Raw genomic sequence first — 16,959 nt, forward strand, 5'->3', positions numbered from 1 at the left:
ATTATAAACATAAGAATCACACGCAAAAACACGTTCTTATTTGTAACTTATAAGCTTCGTTTAGCCATCTCATATGCTACTTGGTTTGTGATTCTTAGACAATGTTGTATTTTAGCTTTATGTATTATGTAAAACACATATAATCACATGTATATATCTTTTATAATATACTACGTTATTAAATAAAATTTAATATATATTCACGCTTTGTTTTTTAAACTCATGAAATCTGCCCTTCGTGGTTACGAATTGCTCCACCCACATAGTACCTATTTGTATATATATGCAAACACCACATATAAGATTTAATAATATAAAAAAATAACCAAATTATGGATTTTATCAACACATAAATCATAATTTATATAAGTGAAAAATTTTATATCACACATAATTTATTTAATATCAGATTTTTTTGTTAAATACAATAATAAAATAATTGTTTATGCCGCCTTAAAATTTATATATTATCATAGCTGATTTTGAAATTCAAAGAAAGAAAATATTTTAGTTCTGATGTTGGTTCCACTGATTTTGGAATTGAAAGAAAGAAAATATTTTAGTAAACTCTTTATTTTCAATTTTTAGTTTTTAAAAATAAAATATGTTGTTATTAAACTTCATATTATTATATATTTATCATATTATTCTACTATTCATATGTTATTAGTTTTTTTCATATATCTTTTTATGATACTATAATTTATTATTTAATCATAAATTGCACTAAAATTATTTTAAAAAAAACATTTAGAGACAAAATTAAAATGATAAAACTTTTTATGATAGTATATATAAAGATGAATTATTTGATATAATTAATATAAAGGTTACATTTTATTCTTGAATTATTATAAATTACAATCATCAATATATATTATAATGATAATTTATTAATTATTAATTATAAAGGGCTTCCATACATATCAATTCTTCCAATTTATTTTACTGAATATAAAACAAACAACTAGCCATTAATAATATATATAAACAGAAAGATACTGGGATTATTTTATATTTCACTCCCGATTTCATCGATAGCATGAGATTATGAAATATTATTGGTTTACGAACTCAACCTTATAAAATTGGACCGCAGGTACCTTCGTTTTCTCACCTCAAGGAACTCCTGCAATCTTGAGTTTGAAAAGGTTTTCTCCACTTTCTCTGTGTTTAGTAAAAGAAATTCCATTTCTTGATGGGTTCCCATGGTGAACTGCAGAAGCCTCATGCAGTTTGCATACCATATCCTGCACAAGGCCATGTAAATCCAATGCTAAAACTAGCCAAACTCCTTCACAACAAAGGCTTTCATATTACCTTTGTCAACACCGAGTTCAACCACCGGAGGCTCCTCCGGTCACGAGGCCAAAGTTCCTTAAACGGGCTCCCCGGATTCAGATTCGAGACGATTCCAGACGGTCTTCCACAGTCGGATGTCGATGCCACCCAAGATATTCCTACTCTTTGTGAATCTACCACAACCACTTGTATAGGTCCATTCAGAGATCTTCTTGCTAAGTTAAATGACACCGCGGGCTCGTCAAACGTTCCACCGGTGTCATGCATAGTTTCCGATGGTGTGATGAGTTTTACCGTCCAAGCTGCTGAAGAACTTGGCATTCCTGAAGTCCTTTTCTGGACCCCTAGTGCCTGTGGGTTCTATGCTTACACCCAGTATGTTAAGCTCATTCAGAAGGGATACACACCACTTAAAGGTAACTTTTTTAATTCTATAATACGACTCCTATATATCGCTCATTCGCTCTGCTACGACAAAGATAGAGTTAAATTACACTGTCATCCCATCCTGACAATTGCTGTTATAGTTCTTAAAAATCTAGTACAGCATGCGCTATTCGCTTGCATGTTAGCTTTGTGAACATGTTAATTACTTATCAATGAAAATCGTACCCATCGGCAATGATGATTATTTTGGTTGATTCATGCAGATGAGAGCTACTTGACCAATGGTTACTTGGACACAGTTATAGACGAGATTAAAAGCATGGAAGGAATTCGTTTGAGGGATCTTCCAAGTTTCATAAGAACCACAAACCAAGATGATTACATGATCAAATTTGTGCTGTCCGAAACAGAGAGAGCTAAGAGAGCTTCTGCCATTGTTTTGAACACGTTCGAGGAAATCGAAGGAGATGTTCTAAAAGAACTTTCGTTAATCCTACCCCCAGTTTATGCTATCGGGCCTTTGCAACTTCTGGAAGAAGAATGCGAGAACAAGGGCTTAGAGCTTCTTGGATCAAATCTATGGAAAGAGGAGCCGGAGTGTCTCGAATGGCTCGACTCGAAAGAGCCGAATTCTGTTGTTTATGTCAATTTCGGAAGCATCACAGTGATGACTTCCGATCAACTCATTGAGTTTGCATGGGGGCTTGCTAACAGTAACCAAACATTTCTATGGATTATAAGGCCTGATCTTGTCTCGGGGGAGAAGGCCATTCTCCCACCAGAATTTCTTGAAGCGACAAAAGAAAGATCTCTTATGGCAAATTGGTGCCCTCAAGAAAAAGTTCTGAATCACCCTTCCGTTGGAGGTTTCTTGACTCACAGTGGATGGAACTCGACCCTCGAAAGCATATGCAGCGGCGTGCCAATGATCTGTTGGCCGTTTTTCGCGGAGCAACAGACCAACTGCTGGTATTGCTGCACTCGTTGGGGCATAGGCATGGAGATCGACAATAATGTGAAGAGGGACGAAGTGAGAAATCTTGTTGTAGAGCTGATGAGTGGAGATAAAGGGAAAGAGATGAAGAGAAGGGCTGTGGAGTGGAAGAAATCTGCTGAAGAATCTGCAAAAAGTTCATCTCGCGAGAATCTCGACAAGGTTGTCAATGAAGTTCTTCTTTCTCGCAAACATTAAAAAAATTTGTCCCTTTCGGCCGATGAATTCATCTCGTGTTCTTCGAATTCTATTTTATTATGATCACTGTTCAAATCAGAAAGTATAAGTAAAGTGTCTAAAATATATATATACATACATATATATATATATATATGTATATATACACATATGACTGCTATTAACTTTATGAGTATGTCTCGAATTTTATTTGTGAAATGAGTTCACAATAAAAATTAATACTTTTAACACAAAAAGTAATACTTTATCATGGATGACTCAAATAAAATTTTTGTTTCACACAGATTTTTCCAACTTTTAGATGACCTTCTAAAAAAAACTCAAAATTATACCACAAGATTTGATAAAAAGTACCAAGTCTAAAACCAAGTCTCAGTTTCGAGAACTGTTTCCCGACTCAAAAATACACAATCTTTGATAGAAATAGATAATAATAGACTTATTTCGAAATTTAAAAATTTAAAATAGACATTCGATTTAGAAAAATTTCTTCAAGATCTCTCTATAAATAATACATATCAGAAAAATCGTATATCAATTCTATATCAAAATAATTGAACTAGAAACTCAACAAACTAACTTTTTTCAAAAAAAAAAAAGTGCCGGCAAGAAGATCTAATAAAATCATCAAACAACAATCTAGAGCCAGCAAGGCTCCACAAACAAAATGTCATAGCTCCAAATATACCAAAACGATACAAAATGAGCGGGACATCTACCTGATAATTATATTATATTATCTATATACTGTCGGATTCATAACAAAGCAAAAAATTTAAATGATGTTTGAAAATTTCGACGTGGTTAATATTATATGAAGGTTAGTATGGCAACTTGACCACAGACCACACACACACACAAATGGAATTGAACAAAACGTGTGACGTTTAGGGAAATAATAAAAAATGGAAAGTTGATTGAAAAAAAAATGGAATTGAACATAACGTGTGACGTTTAGGGAAATAACTAAAAAAATTGAAAGTTGAATGAAAAATTTGAAGTTATGAAGCATCCAAATTCAATTCTTGTTGTGTTTAAGGGGTGTCAATTTGGGGAGTTGAGCAATAGTATTATTCAAAAATTGTTCAACCCCGAACTCGAGTCAATCCGAAAACTTTCAACCCGAACCCAAATCAACCCGATTTTGAATTTTTTTACAGAAAAATTAAATAAAATTCAAAAAAATTAATATTTTAATTTAAACACATAATAACAAAACCTCCATCATATATGATTTAAATTTGAAAGTCTAATTATAGAAAAATAAAATATATTTATTAAATCAAATAAACAATTGTTTAAAAAATAAAGATGTTCAAAATAAATAGTAAGTTATGAAAATGTATGATATAAATATACAATAAATATTTTTTTCAGACATATAATATATAAAAATGTAGGTAATATTTTGAAAAAATTAAAATTTTCATGTCAACCGAACAACCCAATCCGATCATTTTTTTCGGTTCAGCTATCGGATGCAACCCGATCTGACTTGAACTCGAAAACCCAAACTCAAACTTGATTTTTTTTTAACCGTGTCGAGTTGGTGGGTCGTGTCTGATTTTGACATATTTATGCAGCGTATCAGCTAGGTAGTCTCATAGTCTAAATGTGTGTGCTGGTTTATTTTATATTTTATATTATGTCTAATTTGAATCATACTTATTTGTTATGATATTCTTTAGAATTTATGATATTTCAAAATGAATCTGATAATTTCATTTTTCACTTTAAAAATTTTAGGCTTTCGGTTTCGATGTATATTATTTTAGCACACTCTTGAGTGTTATTGGTTTTTTTTTAAAAAATATCAAATATGTGCTGTTAAGAGAAAAATTAACAATAGTCCAAAAACAATGGGAGCATACAAAATCAACATAAAAAATATTGTAAAACGATTTAATATATTCAATTTTATAAGATAAATTTTTTATCCGAGTCTCATATTTAAAATTAATATAAATAATAGTAATAGCAATCCGGTATCTTTAATTAATAGCAAGTAAATAAACAAAAACATTTCAATAAATTATTCGATGAAGAGGGTTAGATTTTTATTTTTTTCTTTTATAAGAAAGAAAAGGGTTAGAGTTTTTGAAACATGGCTATATATTATTATTTTTATATATTATAAATTAACACACATAGAAGTGGCCGGGGTGTCTCGATTGATGCAATCACCCATATCGGCTAAGCTTTTCTATTCTGCTGCTACAAATCTGACAACGTTACGTCCCAAAATAGTTTTCCCCAAAATTTGATGTCCTTTATCTAAACAAAATAGTTGGGTTTACGAACCCAAGCCTATATCTAAACAAAATTCTCTACCCCTTATCTCTGTGCTGCTTGAGGGAAACTCCACTTTTGATGGCTTCCCAAGGTGAACTACAGAAGCCCCACGCAGTTTGCATACCATATCCTGCACAAGGCCATGTAAATCCAATGCTAAAACTAGCCAAACTCCTTCACTACAGAGGTTTCTACGTCACCTTTGTCAACACTGAGTACAACCACCGGAGGATCATCCGGGCAAGAGGTCCGAACTCCTTAAACGGGCTCCCCGGATTCAGATTTGAGGCGATTCCTGACGGTCTTCCACCGTCGGATGCTGATGCCACCCAAGATGTTCCTTCTCTTTGTGAATCGACCACAACTACTTGTATAGGTCCATTCAGAGATCTTCTTGCTAAGTTAAATGACACCGATTCTTCCAACGTTCCGCCGGTAACGTGTATAGTTTCCGATGGGGCGATGAGCTTTGCCGTAGAAGCTGCTGAAGAGCTTGGTATTCCTGATGTCTTTTTCTGGACCACAAGCGCCTGTGGGTTCTATGCTTACACTCAATATGTTAAGCTCGTTGAGAAGGGATATTCACCACTGAAAGGTAACGGTTTTGCTTCTATAATATGAACCTACATCTTTGAACTTGTAAATTTAGATAAAAACTTTGATGCTCCGAGAACTGAAGAATGTTATGGAGGAATATGAATAAGTAACTATATTCATCTCTATAACATTAAAAAAATAAAAAATATCTATAACATATGAAATCTCGTTTACATAGTAAAGTTCTACCACGAGAAGAATATGAATGGAAACTATCTAGGTTGCGGGTCATTAACTCGGTCCACAGTCTGAAGGTTTGCACTGGCATAATTATTTTGGTTGAACAATGCAGATAAGAACTACTTGACCAATGGGTATTTGGACACAATTATAAATGAAATTCCAAGCATGGAAGGAATTCGTTTGAGGGATATTCCAAGTTTCATTAGAACCACAAGCGCAGATGATTACATGGTCAAATTTGTGCTGTCCGAAACAGAGAGAGCTAAGAGAGCTTCTGCTATTGTATTGAACACATTTGAGGACCTCGAAAGGGACGTTCTGAAAGAACTTTCATCAATTCTGCCTCCAGTTTTTGCTATCGGGCCTTTGCAGTTTCTGGAAGAACAATGTGAGAACAAGAGCTTGGAGCTTCTGAAATCGAATCTGTGGAAAGAGGAGCCAGAGTGTCTCGAATGGCTGGACTCAAAAGAGCCGAATTCTGTTGTTTATGTCAATTTCGGAAGCGTAACTGTGATGACTCCTGATCAACTCATTGAGTTTGCATGGGGGCTTGCTAACAGTAACCAAACATTTCTATGGATTATAAGGCCTGATCTTGTCTCGGGGGAGAAGGCCATTCTCCCACCAGAATTTCTTGAAGCGACAAAAGAAAGATCTCTTATGGCAAATTGGTGCCCTCAAGAAAAAGTTCTGAATCACCCTTCCGTTGGAGGTTTCTTGACTCACAGTGGATGGAACTCGACCCTCGAAAGCATATGCAGCGGGGTGCCGATGATCTGTTGGCCGTTTTTCGCGGAGCAACAGACCAACTGCTGGTATTGCTGCACTCGTTGGGGCATAGGCATGGAGATCGACAATAATGTGAAGAGGGACGAAGTGAGAAATCTTGTTGTAGAGTTGATGAGTGGAGATAAAGGGAAAGAGATGAAGAGAAGGGCTGTCGAGTGGAAGAAATCGGCTGAAGAATCTGCAAAAAGTTCATCTCGCGAGAACCTCGACAAGGTTGTCAATGAAGTTCTTCTTTCTCACAAGCATTAGAAAACTAATCCTTGTTCAAAATTGTACTGATTTCGGCTGAAAACTCATTCAATAAGCCTGGAAAACTTTCTAATTATTCCTACTTAATATGCAAACTCATTCTACAATTGTGTCCAAGCTTTCATGTATTTGCTGAGATCGATCTAGAAATACATTGTGCCATCTATTATTTCGAAATTCAATCGACAAAAGATTATTCTCGTACAATTTTAATTTATGCTGCCCACGAAAATGATAAATGATGATACATGCATATAGTTTTTAATAAAATATGTACAATATTTTACCCAAAAACCAATTATATATATATATAAAAACTTTTTGTTAAATAGCCCACGAAAACACATATACCTTGAATTTTTATGGAAAATACAAATAAAATAAATAATTCCTTTTTTTTTTTTGGGTTACATAATGGACAACCTTTTTTTTTTTTATCTCAGTCCTTGAAAACAATTGCGATTAAGCGTCTCGTACATCGGCCCAGTACAAAAGTACCCTATCGACATTAAATCCCGGCGTTCATTTACTTATTTATTTTATTATACTAGATAAATGCACACGTTGAGAAATAGAATAATTTGTATATGATAATTTTATATAAATATGTTTAAATTATTTTTGAAATAAAAATAACTTTTAATAGATAAATAATTAATTATTTGGTTACAATCGAAATCATCACATTTTCTTGTCTTTGATTTGAAGACTTCTTGAAATCTTTTTGTGTCCGTCAGTTTTATCTTCTTATCTCTTTTTTTTGTACTCGGCAATTGGTTCTTCATCTCGAATCTCTATTTCATCTTCGTCTTCATGGATCTTCATGTTTTTGTTGATGTTTATTTCATTTGATTTTTCTACCTTTGGTGCTACACTGCTTTGTTTAGTTGTCTTGATAATCTTCCGAGATCTCTGTTTCTTGATATTGACATTTGTTGTTGGATAATTGTCATGTATCTCAATAGTTTCTGCCACAATTTTTAACATTTCATCACGTTTTTCCACTGAATTATCCAACTTGAACAAGAATGTGTGGAACTTGGTTGATTTAGCGAATCTTTATATGGGTTATTTGGTAAATTCTGCATTGAAAATTTTTATTGTTAGATGCAATATTTATGTAGATATAAAGTCATTTGTTTGTTTTATTTTATATATGGTCATGAATTTGAATGAAATCTTCAATAGAACATCCAACAAAAGACGCTGCAACTTTTCCAAATAATGTTATTATTGCGATCTCATTCTCATCTTCAATTGTGATTGTTATTCTATACATGTAACATAAAGAAGTAAAGTAATGATCACATTTTTTTTATTGTGATCTAAAACTTGGGTTGTGTATTGGTAATTTGTTACATAAAAACGATTTGAATTCATTTTTATTTCTCTTTTTCTATTCATTTGATTTATATAAGAGTAATTATTACACATAAAACTAATTTAAACTCATTTTGATTCTTTTGAAGTGTTTTCTTATTGTGCCAAACAATTATTTGTGTTTGTCATGCATAGGGTTTTACAATTTGACAAATTGACATAAATGTCAATGCAATCCTCATTATGTTCACCATTTGCTTAGTATAGGCCTTTGCACGATAAATCACAATTATAATAAATAAATATTTCGTCGTGGGTAACAAATATAACTTTTGACATAAATATTAAGCAATATTCGAACTAAAAGATAAATCTTTCACTATCATTCAGTTTTGTTAGGTTAAGCGTGCAAGAGTGAGAGTAGCATTGAGATGAGTGAACTCATGTGAAGTTTTCGTGAGTTACGCTGCTGACATTGTGTCGCTTATTTTAAATTTCATTAAAGATATAATTTTTAAAAAAAAACTGTAAATTTCATTCCAAAAATAAAATTTCATTTTTCTTCAATTATTATAAAATTCATTAATACCTGAAAACGAACAAAAAAAAAGACATTTATTTATTAATATTATTTAACGAAAATAACGACATAAATGTAAACTGACACAATTTTATTATAGTTTTCAATTTTATTAGCCGTGTTAATTTAAGTTACTAATGGATATTAATTTACTCAAGTTTAAAATAAAAATTGCATAAAAACTCCTACGAGGCTGTTTCACAGGAACATGTCTCATATCCTACCCTAATCATGAAAAATCATTGTTTTTTCACTCAAAAAATTGACCGGTGACCCATCTGAAGGATATATCCTTGAGACCGGCTCACATAAAACCAATTAAAAAATTGGAGAACTATAAAAATTCATAAAAAAAAAGAGAAGTCAAACAAAAGAATTATTTTTAAAATAAGATATAATTCATTCTGTGAAAATATATTGTAAATTTTATTATTCTTCTATTCATTTTAAATTATATTAATGATATATTTTTTAAAACAAATAAAGTATAAATTTTATTTCAAAAAATGGTTGCTAAATTTAATTTTGTTCAATTTTATTTAGAATTAATTGATAGTTGAGAAAAAAACAAACAATATAATATGTATTTATTATTATTATTTCAAATTTTATTAAAGATATTATTTTTTAAAAAAAATGATGTGTAAATTTCATTTCAAAAAATGAAGGCTTAATTTAAATTTCATTCTAAAAACTGGTGGCTAAAATTTATTTTTCTTCAATTTATTTTAGAATATATTAAATAATAGATGGAAAAAAACAAACAAGCGAAGAGAAGTATATTAATTATTATTTAAGTTATTCATAGATGTTAATTTATTTAAGTTAAAAATAAAATTGACAGAGAAACTCCTATGAGGTTGTTTCACGAGTGAATTTTGTGAAACATGCCTCATATCTGACTTGAATCGTGAAAAAAAAAGTATTTTTTCACTCCTGAAATAACTGGGTCAGCCCCTTTCAGGACTATATAAATGTCTCATATAAATGGAGTACAAATTTCATCACAAAAAATGAAGACTAAATTCATTTATCTTCAATTTATTTTAAATTACATTAATTAATAGATGAAAATCATATAAAACCAATAATAATAATAATAATAATGGAGTGTAAATTTCATCAATAAAATGAAGGCTAAATTTCATTTTTCTTCAATTTATTTTAAATTTTATTAATTATTTAATATATGAAAAAAAACAAAAAATAAACATGTATTACTGAAGAATGAAGGCTGATGCTAATTTTTTTATTTATTTTTCTTCCATTTAGTTTAGATTCAATTAATTAACAGATTAGAAAAGACTAAAGTTCATATCTCTTCAATTTATTTTAATTTCATTTTTCTTCAATTTATGTCAATTCAAAATTCACATTTACACACTCTATATTTAATTTTATTTTAATTTATTTTAAATTTCATTAATTAATAGATGAAGAACATTTTTTTTATTATTTTTCTTCAATTTAGTTTAGATTCAATTAATTAACATATTAGAAAAGACTAAAGTTCATTTCTCTTCAATTTATTTTAATTTTATTTTTCTTCAATTAATGTAAATTCACAATTCACATTTACACACTCCATATTTAATTTTATTTTAATTTATTTTAAATTTCATTAATTAATAGATGAAGAACATGGAAAACAACAAAAAAATTAAATATGGAGTGTGTAAATGAAGGTAAGTACATTTATGTAAATTCATTTTATATTAATATATTTAAATTTTATTAATTAAAACAACAAAAAAATTAATATGGAATCTGTAAATGAAGGTAAGGATATTTAATGTAAATTCATTTTATTTTAAATTTTATTAATTAATAGATGAAAAATATGAAAACAACAAAAAAATTAAATATGGAGTGTGTAAATGAAGGTAAGGATATTTATGTAAATTCATTTTATATTAATATATTTTAAATTTTATTAATTTAAACAACAAAAAAATTAATATGGAATGAGTAAATGAAGGTAAGGACATTTATGTAAATTCATTTTATTTTAATTTATTTTAAATTTTATTAATTAATAGATGAAAAACATGGAAAACAACAAAAAAATTAAATATGGAGTGTGTAAATGAAGGTAAAGAGATTTTTGTAAATTCACAATTCACGTTCATATATTTATATAGATATAGATTATATGAATTACGTACAGTCCTTCCATCCCAATTATAGTGACCTTTTTTGTTTCACCCTTCGTCACAAATATGTAAGCCCCTATTCAATTTAACATATATATTTTATTATTTTCCTAATATACTTATATTTAATTCGATTTTTTGATATTGAAAACTCACCCAAGTTTTAATATATACAACAATGAATTAAACTCGAAAAATTCATATAGAATGGGAATGCATCTCTTACTACCAACGAATCAAGGCTCAATTGGGTCAAAAAAATATTTGCAACGTATTAGGGCATATTGATAGTCCATTTCTAATCCGATTTAGGCCGTGCAGATTCGAGTATTAATGACCGATAGTTCGTATAGCAAGCTTCCCTTCGTCAAAAGTGGGAGGAAAAGAGGGGCCATGACCGGAACCGAACGACACTACATGATCTTTGAGTGATCTTTTGTGTTTGAAGTCCGAACCACAGACGCACAGCCAGCGTTTGCCGCAGTTCTTCTCGTGAGTTCTCCAGTCTCCTTTAACGGCCAGAAGCTTGCCGCATTTTCGGCACGAAAAACGCTTCATGCCGTGTTTTCTCTTGTGATGTGTTTGCAAAGTCCTAAAATCCTTGAGGGGTTTGGCTCTGGGGTGGTTTATATTGTTCTTGCATCCTTCCCTGTAGCAGTAGCATGGGATTCCTAACATGGCTCTTGTTTGCGTCCCTTTCAAGGAGTTAGGACCTCGGCGGTATTCTGAGCCATGACCCCACATGTGCATCTGACTTATCAAACATGAGATGATCAAATAAATGAACTTACACATGTTATAAATCGGAACAAAAAAATTATATTCGGAGTTCACAATTTCTTATGCGTCACAATTTCAATGTATGGAAATGAAGATAAAGATAGAGGGTGGCAACCGCCCCACTGGTAGCTAATCTCCCTCCGCGCGCCGCCACTTTCCTAGTTTGCAATAATCTTTATAATTTGTTATGTTGATATTATAGTCAAATTCCTGATCAACAAGCATAAAATTCTGGGACCATATATGCTATCTAGTTTACCATTAGGAGCGTTTTAAATATAAAGTTTATATTGTTAACAAACACTTAAGATTTCGAACTTTAGGATAAATGATTTCTAAGGATCGACAAAATTGATTCAAACATCTTGTGTTTCTTCAGTATGGATACAATATTAGTTTGAGCTAAATAAAGTATTGATGCATGCGTGAGATATATATGAGGGTCATGCACCTGGAGATTGTTGTAGCGATTGAAGGTTTTTTTGCATATTTGGCAAGAAAAATGAGTGAAACCCACCAAGATTTGTTCAGGTGTAGGTATCCAGTATTGGCTAACTAGCTCTCCTGAATTTATATCCTTAATACGACCAACATCAGCTCTTGAATCCAAGAACCCACTGGCGCAGTTGGGAAGGCCAATTTGCAAGGCGAATGCAGCATCTTCTTTAGCGCAACCATCGCTTTGATCAGAAGTGTTTTTGGGATACAACTTCTCTTGAGAATTCGATGGTTTGTTTGGGAAGAAGTCGAATTGTTCGATACCTCTGTTGATAATCGTGGAGGAAACTAGAGAACAAGAAGGGCTAAACGAAATACCACCTGAAGTACCCTCCATGCTATGATCAGTGTTTGCTCTGTGTGTCAAGGTCCTCTTATATATATTAACCTTTGTTGAAAATAGTTTTACAAAAATAGCTTAAAATCTAATTGAGTGGTCGACTATCAAATATATATCGAACTTGAACTCAAGCTTGTGATCCTGCTCGAGCTCGAGCTCGATGAAGTTGGAGTCAACCAACTCAACATGACTTACAAGTTGCAACCCTGATTTGCAACAAGAAATCAAGGATTTCATATTTAGCTAATTTTAGATAGATTGATAAAAGGATTTATGTGAGACAACTGTCACATCCCATTATATATCTCGGGAATGTGAGGCAAGAAATTTAATGGGTGAATAAGTTGGTTGGGCGAAAGCAACCTTAGTTGAGATGGTCACAGTTAATTTCGGCTGTTTCGTAGAATATCTTATTTTGGGTACGAAATAATGGGTGTGGCCCAATGCACTCTATTTCTCGGACCAGACATGAAGCAGTGGATTTCAAATTTATGGGAGTTATTTAATACAAATTCTTACCTCTTTTAGGTCAAAAGTGTTGCTGGACAGACTGGGCTATGCCCTAAACTAGAAAAATCATGGGCTCGCACGAGGTTCATTTCATTTATATATATATATATACTAGAAAAATGCACGTGCGTTGCACGTAAAAACCTAAACTGCTGAAAATATATGTACGAAATTTTGATAATATTTAAATGAATTAAAACATGACTAATAACATTTTTCAACTGAAACAAATTAAGCCATAAAAAAATAAAAAATCATGATCATAGACGGTACATGAATCAGTGAAATTATCTTATCCACTTGACACACTTTCCAATATGCTTCTTAGTTGATTTTGACAATTCAACAACTCTTTGTCGTAGTTTGTTATAATATACATATAACTATTTTGGTATGCTCAGCAAGTATCCGATCGTCTTTAACATCTATTATGTTATTTACAATCTTTATCTCGGATCTGACATGCTCGTAGTTTGCTTCTTTATCACGACATTTTTTCGGTTGTCTACATTGTTTTTATCTGATAATCTTATTTTTCCGAATATTTTTTTGTTGTTAAATGATTTTTCAGCTTTTGACAATCATCAACTATAACTCCTAAGAAAAAATACTTTTACTCATGATAAATTTTCACTTGTGACTAAAAGTATGTATAACATATATATTCTTCAACAACATAACCAATGAATGGTGTTGCACCTTCTTCAAATATTGTGATATTTGTGATATCATTTTATATATTTAGTATCGATATTATCAACATATAGCTATAAGGTTAACAAATTTTTAACAGCTATTTCTCAATCACTGTGAGAAAAATACTTGAAATCTCTTCAAATGCTTATATCTTAGAATTGTGTCCTCATTTAATTTGACTCAATTTAAGAAAGTCATCTTGATTGTCATTTTTTGGAAGTTTTGAAATAATGATTGCGTGCATCATGTCATGAGGATGATATAGTTTCAATCTCATTTGTTGCGTTTAGAACATAATATTATATTATTCATTGAAACAAGCAAATTTTCTTCTATCAAGTTTATATTTTGTTTTATAATATTTTATATCTTGTGTAACGATATATAAAATTAATTATTATATTTTAAAAATATTGAGAAGAGATACGAATAATGTAATTAAGATATGCATATGAGATATCATTCAAATATATGTCAAAATATTCGTCTTATTCAATATCTCATCTAATAATATAACAATTTAGATTTCATGAGCATTTTATGATAGTCAAAATTAATTTGATGAAATATTGTAGAATTTTATTTGAATTTCAATATTTGGCTAAGTGAATTTATTTGACGAGGAGTTTTCTATGCTACCACCATATATGTTATGAATTAGCTGGTTAGACACTTTGACTAAAAAAAGAGACAAAAACAATCTCTTAGTCACATCGAAATATATCGAGATAATATTGGAGGAAATAAAGTGAAACTGGCTTAATGTCTCAATAAAATGCACATAATTGATCTATTATATTGTGTCAACAAAGCTTTAGAATTATTCTCATACCATAATAAATAGAATAAGAATTATGCACAATTTGTTTTTCATGTATTTTTTTTTCTAAATGAAGAATTTTTTCTTTTTGAAAAACTATTTTATTGAGAAATATTAACATTTTATATGACATCCATATGTCGCACAACCATGAAGTAGCAACATAATCATGATATAACACTTAACGTACACATACAATTCTTCAATTTCTTCTTGATTGTGCTTCGTTGAAATTTAAATCTGAATCATTCTTGATCTTAACATTTTGCTTTAAATATGATTTAATATATATGTATATGTTTCATATTACTTAGTTGGACCTAATTTCAAATATCTATAAAAAATGTGCTTGAATTATATCATATAGAAATTACGATATAGTATGTAGGACCGAACGCTTGCCGCTTTACCAAAAGCTATAGCTAGTAGTAATGATGCAAATCAAATCTTTTAAATCGTACATCTTCTCAAGCACCACGGTTCGTCCGCTCTACTAAGCATGGACAATTATTGCACCCAAAAATCTCCCTACCAATAATTGAACTCGTGACCTTGGCTCTGATACTAATTGTAGGACCGAGCGCTTGCCTCTTTACCAAAAGCTATAGCTAGTAGTAATGGTGCAACTCAAATCTTTTAAACCGCACAGTAGCTCAAGCACCATGGTTCGACCGTTCTACCAAGCAAAAACAATTATTGAACCCAACATAGTAATACACAACATTATTATTTTTTATTTAACATGTCTCTTTTTTTCATCCACTATGTTTTTCTTAACTTTTTTGTTCGAAATTTGACGCATTTCGTAGACTATATGTATGAAAAACCAAGAAGTTATATAATTCACATAAACCATTTATTATTTTCTTCGTAGAACAGAAGACCCAAAATACGTGGCTTTGATTGGTGTACTCTCATACTTATTTTTATATAAACAACAAGGCACATCATATAATATCAGAAAAATCAATTGCTGCCAACAATACTAACCAAAACAAATAAAAAAACCATAACACAAAGAACCTCGATAAGAAAAAAATGATAACTCAAAGATTAAAAATAATTTATTTAGTACAATAACAAAGAGATTGAAGTATATACGAGCAATAAAAAACATAAATCACTCTCAAATTAAATATGAACTCATATTATTCACAATTTGTATAAATTTTCTAATATTTTTTCAAATAAAGAGAAGACGCCTTATTAATGTCATCGTTTTATAGATATTCATTCCACTTCTTTAAAAAAACACAAATGAAAAATGGTGCCTTGAAAGCATAATAATACCATTTAGAAAAACAGCCGTAAAAATATAATACAAAGTCACACAATTTTTCTTAACTTGTGATATAATTAAAATTTAGAATCATGCATAATAATTGAATTAAGACAAAATCGCATGCAAAAAATCTACTGGATATTATATATTTTAATAATTTATCCATATTTGTCGTTCATCAGAGGACTCTTAGACTACCAAATTTTGTAGTTCACCTATTATTTTAATAATAAATAATATTACAAAAATAATATAAGCAAGAACATAAAAACTCAAATTAAATGTCTTCTATCAAACAAACAAATCACATAAACAATCCAAACATAATTACATGATCAATACAAATGACATATAACAATCAAACATGTTAACGCTATGGTAAAAAAACTCCTCTCATTGCAAGAACACAAACTGATCAAATGAAGCATATTATTTAGTAATATTTATTTAACAACATTTATAAAAAAATTGACTTTTCGTGGTTGACTCTAATGAAAAATTGGAAATCTATGAAACGATTGAGGCAGGGATGGTTTATCCTATTCTTTTTATTCACTTTATTTATTAAAACAATATTTTATTATTGAAATATTACTCAACCCTATCCCTATGTTAAACAAAATACATATAAACATATAATATAAAATGAGGAAAAATAAAAATATATTAATGATTATTATTAAATGAATATATGAAAAACAAACAAAAAAATAAACATGTATTTATGATAGTGATTTTCTGTGAATTTGATGTCAATGTAAATATTAAATTAATTAATTTTAAATTTAAAAATAAAAATGTATTAATGAAATGATTATTATTAAAAAATATATGAAAAAGAAAACATGTATTAATGATTATTATTAAATGAAGGTAATGATATTTATGTAAATTATTATTATTAAATAAATGTAAGGATATTTATGTAAATTCACAATTCACATTCATATATACATAAATTGTAAAAATAAGTTCGAAACCTCTGTTAG

At 30.3% G+C, this 16,959-nt stretch overlaps 3 protein-coding genes across 3 annotated transcripts; 2 read left to right on the forward strand and 1 right to left on the reverse strand.

The window, feature by feature from the left end:
• Nucleotides 1–1,048: 1,048 nt before the first annotated feature.
• Nucleotides 1,049–2,956, forward strand: LOC140810675 (7-deoxyloganetin glucosyltransferase-like). Its single transcript, XM_073168545.1, has 2 exons — nucleotides 1,049–1,718; nucleotides 1,953–2,956. Exons 1-2 carry the CDS (start codon nucleotides 1,199–1,201, stop codon nucleotides 2,879–2,881), a joined length of 1,449 nt encoding a protein of 482 aa, XP_073024646.1. The 5' UTR covers nucleotides 1,049–1,198; the 3' UTR covers nucleotides 2,882–2,956.
• A 2,204-nt stretch (nucleotides 2,957–5,160) lies between these two features.
• LOC140809928 (7-deoxyloganetin glucosyltransferase-like) lies at nucleotides 5,161–7,198 on the forward strand. Its single transcript, XM_073167708.1, has 2 exons — nucleotides 5,161–5,768; nucleotides 6,063–7,198. The coding sequence occupies exons 1-2, from the start codon at nucleotides 5,252–5,254 to the stop codon at nucleotides 6,989–6,991; spliced, it is 1,446 nt and encodes a 481-aa protein (XP_073023809.1). The 5' UTR covers nucleotides 5,161–5,251; the 3' UTR covers nucleotides 6,992–7,198.
• A 540-nt stretch (nucleotides 7,199–7,738) lies between these two features.
• Nucleotides 7,739–12,659, reverse strand: LOC140810513 (protein TRANSPARENT TESTA 1-like). Its single transcript, XM_073168353.1, has 4 exons — nucleotides 12,276–12,659; nucleotides 11,431–11,794; nucleotides 11,015–11,049; nucleotides 7,739–8,008 (listed from the first exon to the last, which is right to left on the reverse strand). The coding sequence occupies exons 1-4, from the start codon at nucleotides 12,657–12,659 to the stop codon at nucleotides 7,739–7,741; spliced, it is 1,053 nt and encodes a 350-aa protein (XP_073024454.1).
• Nucleotides 12,660–16,959: the final 4,300 nt, after the last annotated feature.

Source organism: Primulina eburnea, chromosome 13, assembly GCF_022965805.1.
Source record: "Primulina eburnea isolate SZY01 chromosome 13, ASM2296580v1, whole genome shotgun sequence".
Lineage (NCBI taxonomy): Eukaryota > Viridiplantae > Streptophyta > Magnoliopsida > Lamiales > Gesneriaceae > Primulina > Primulina eburnea.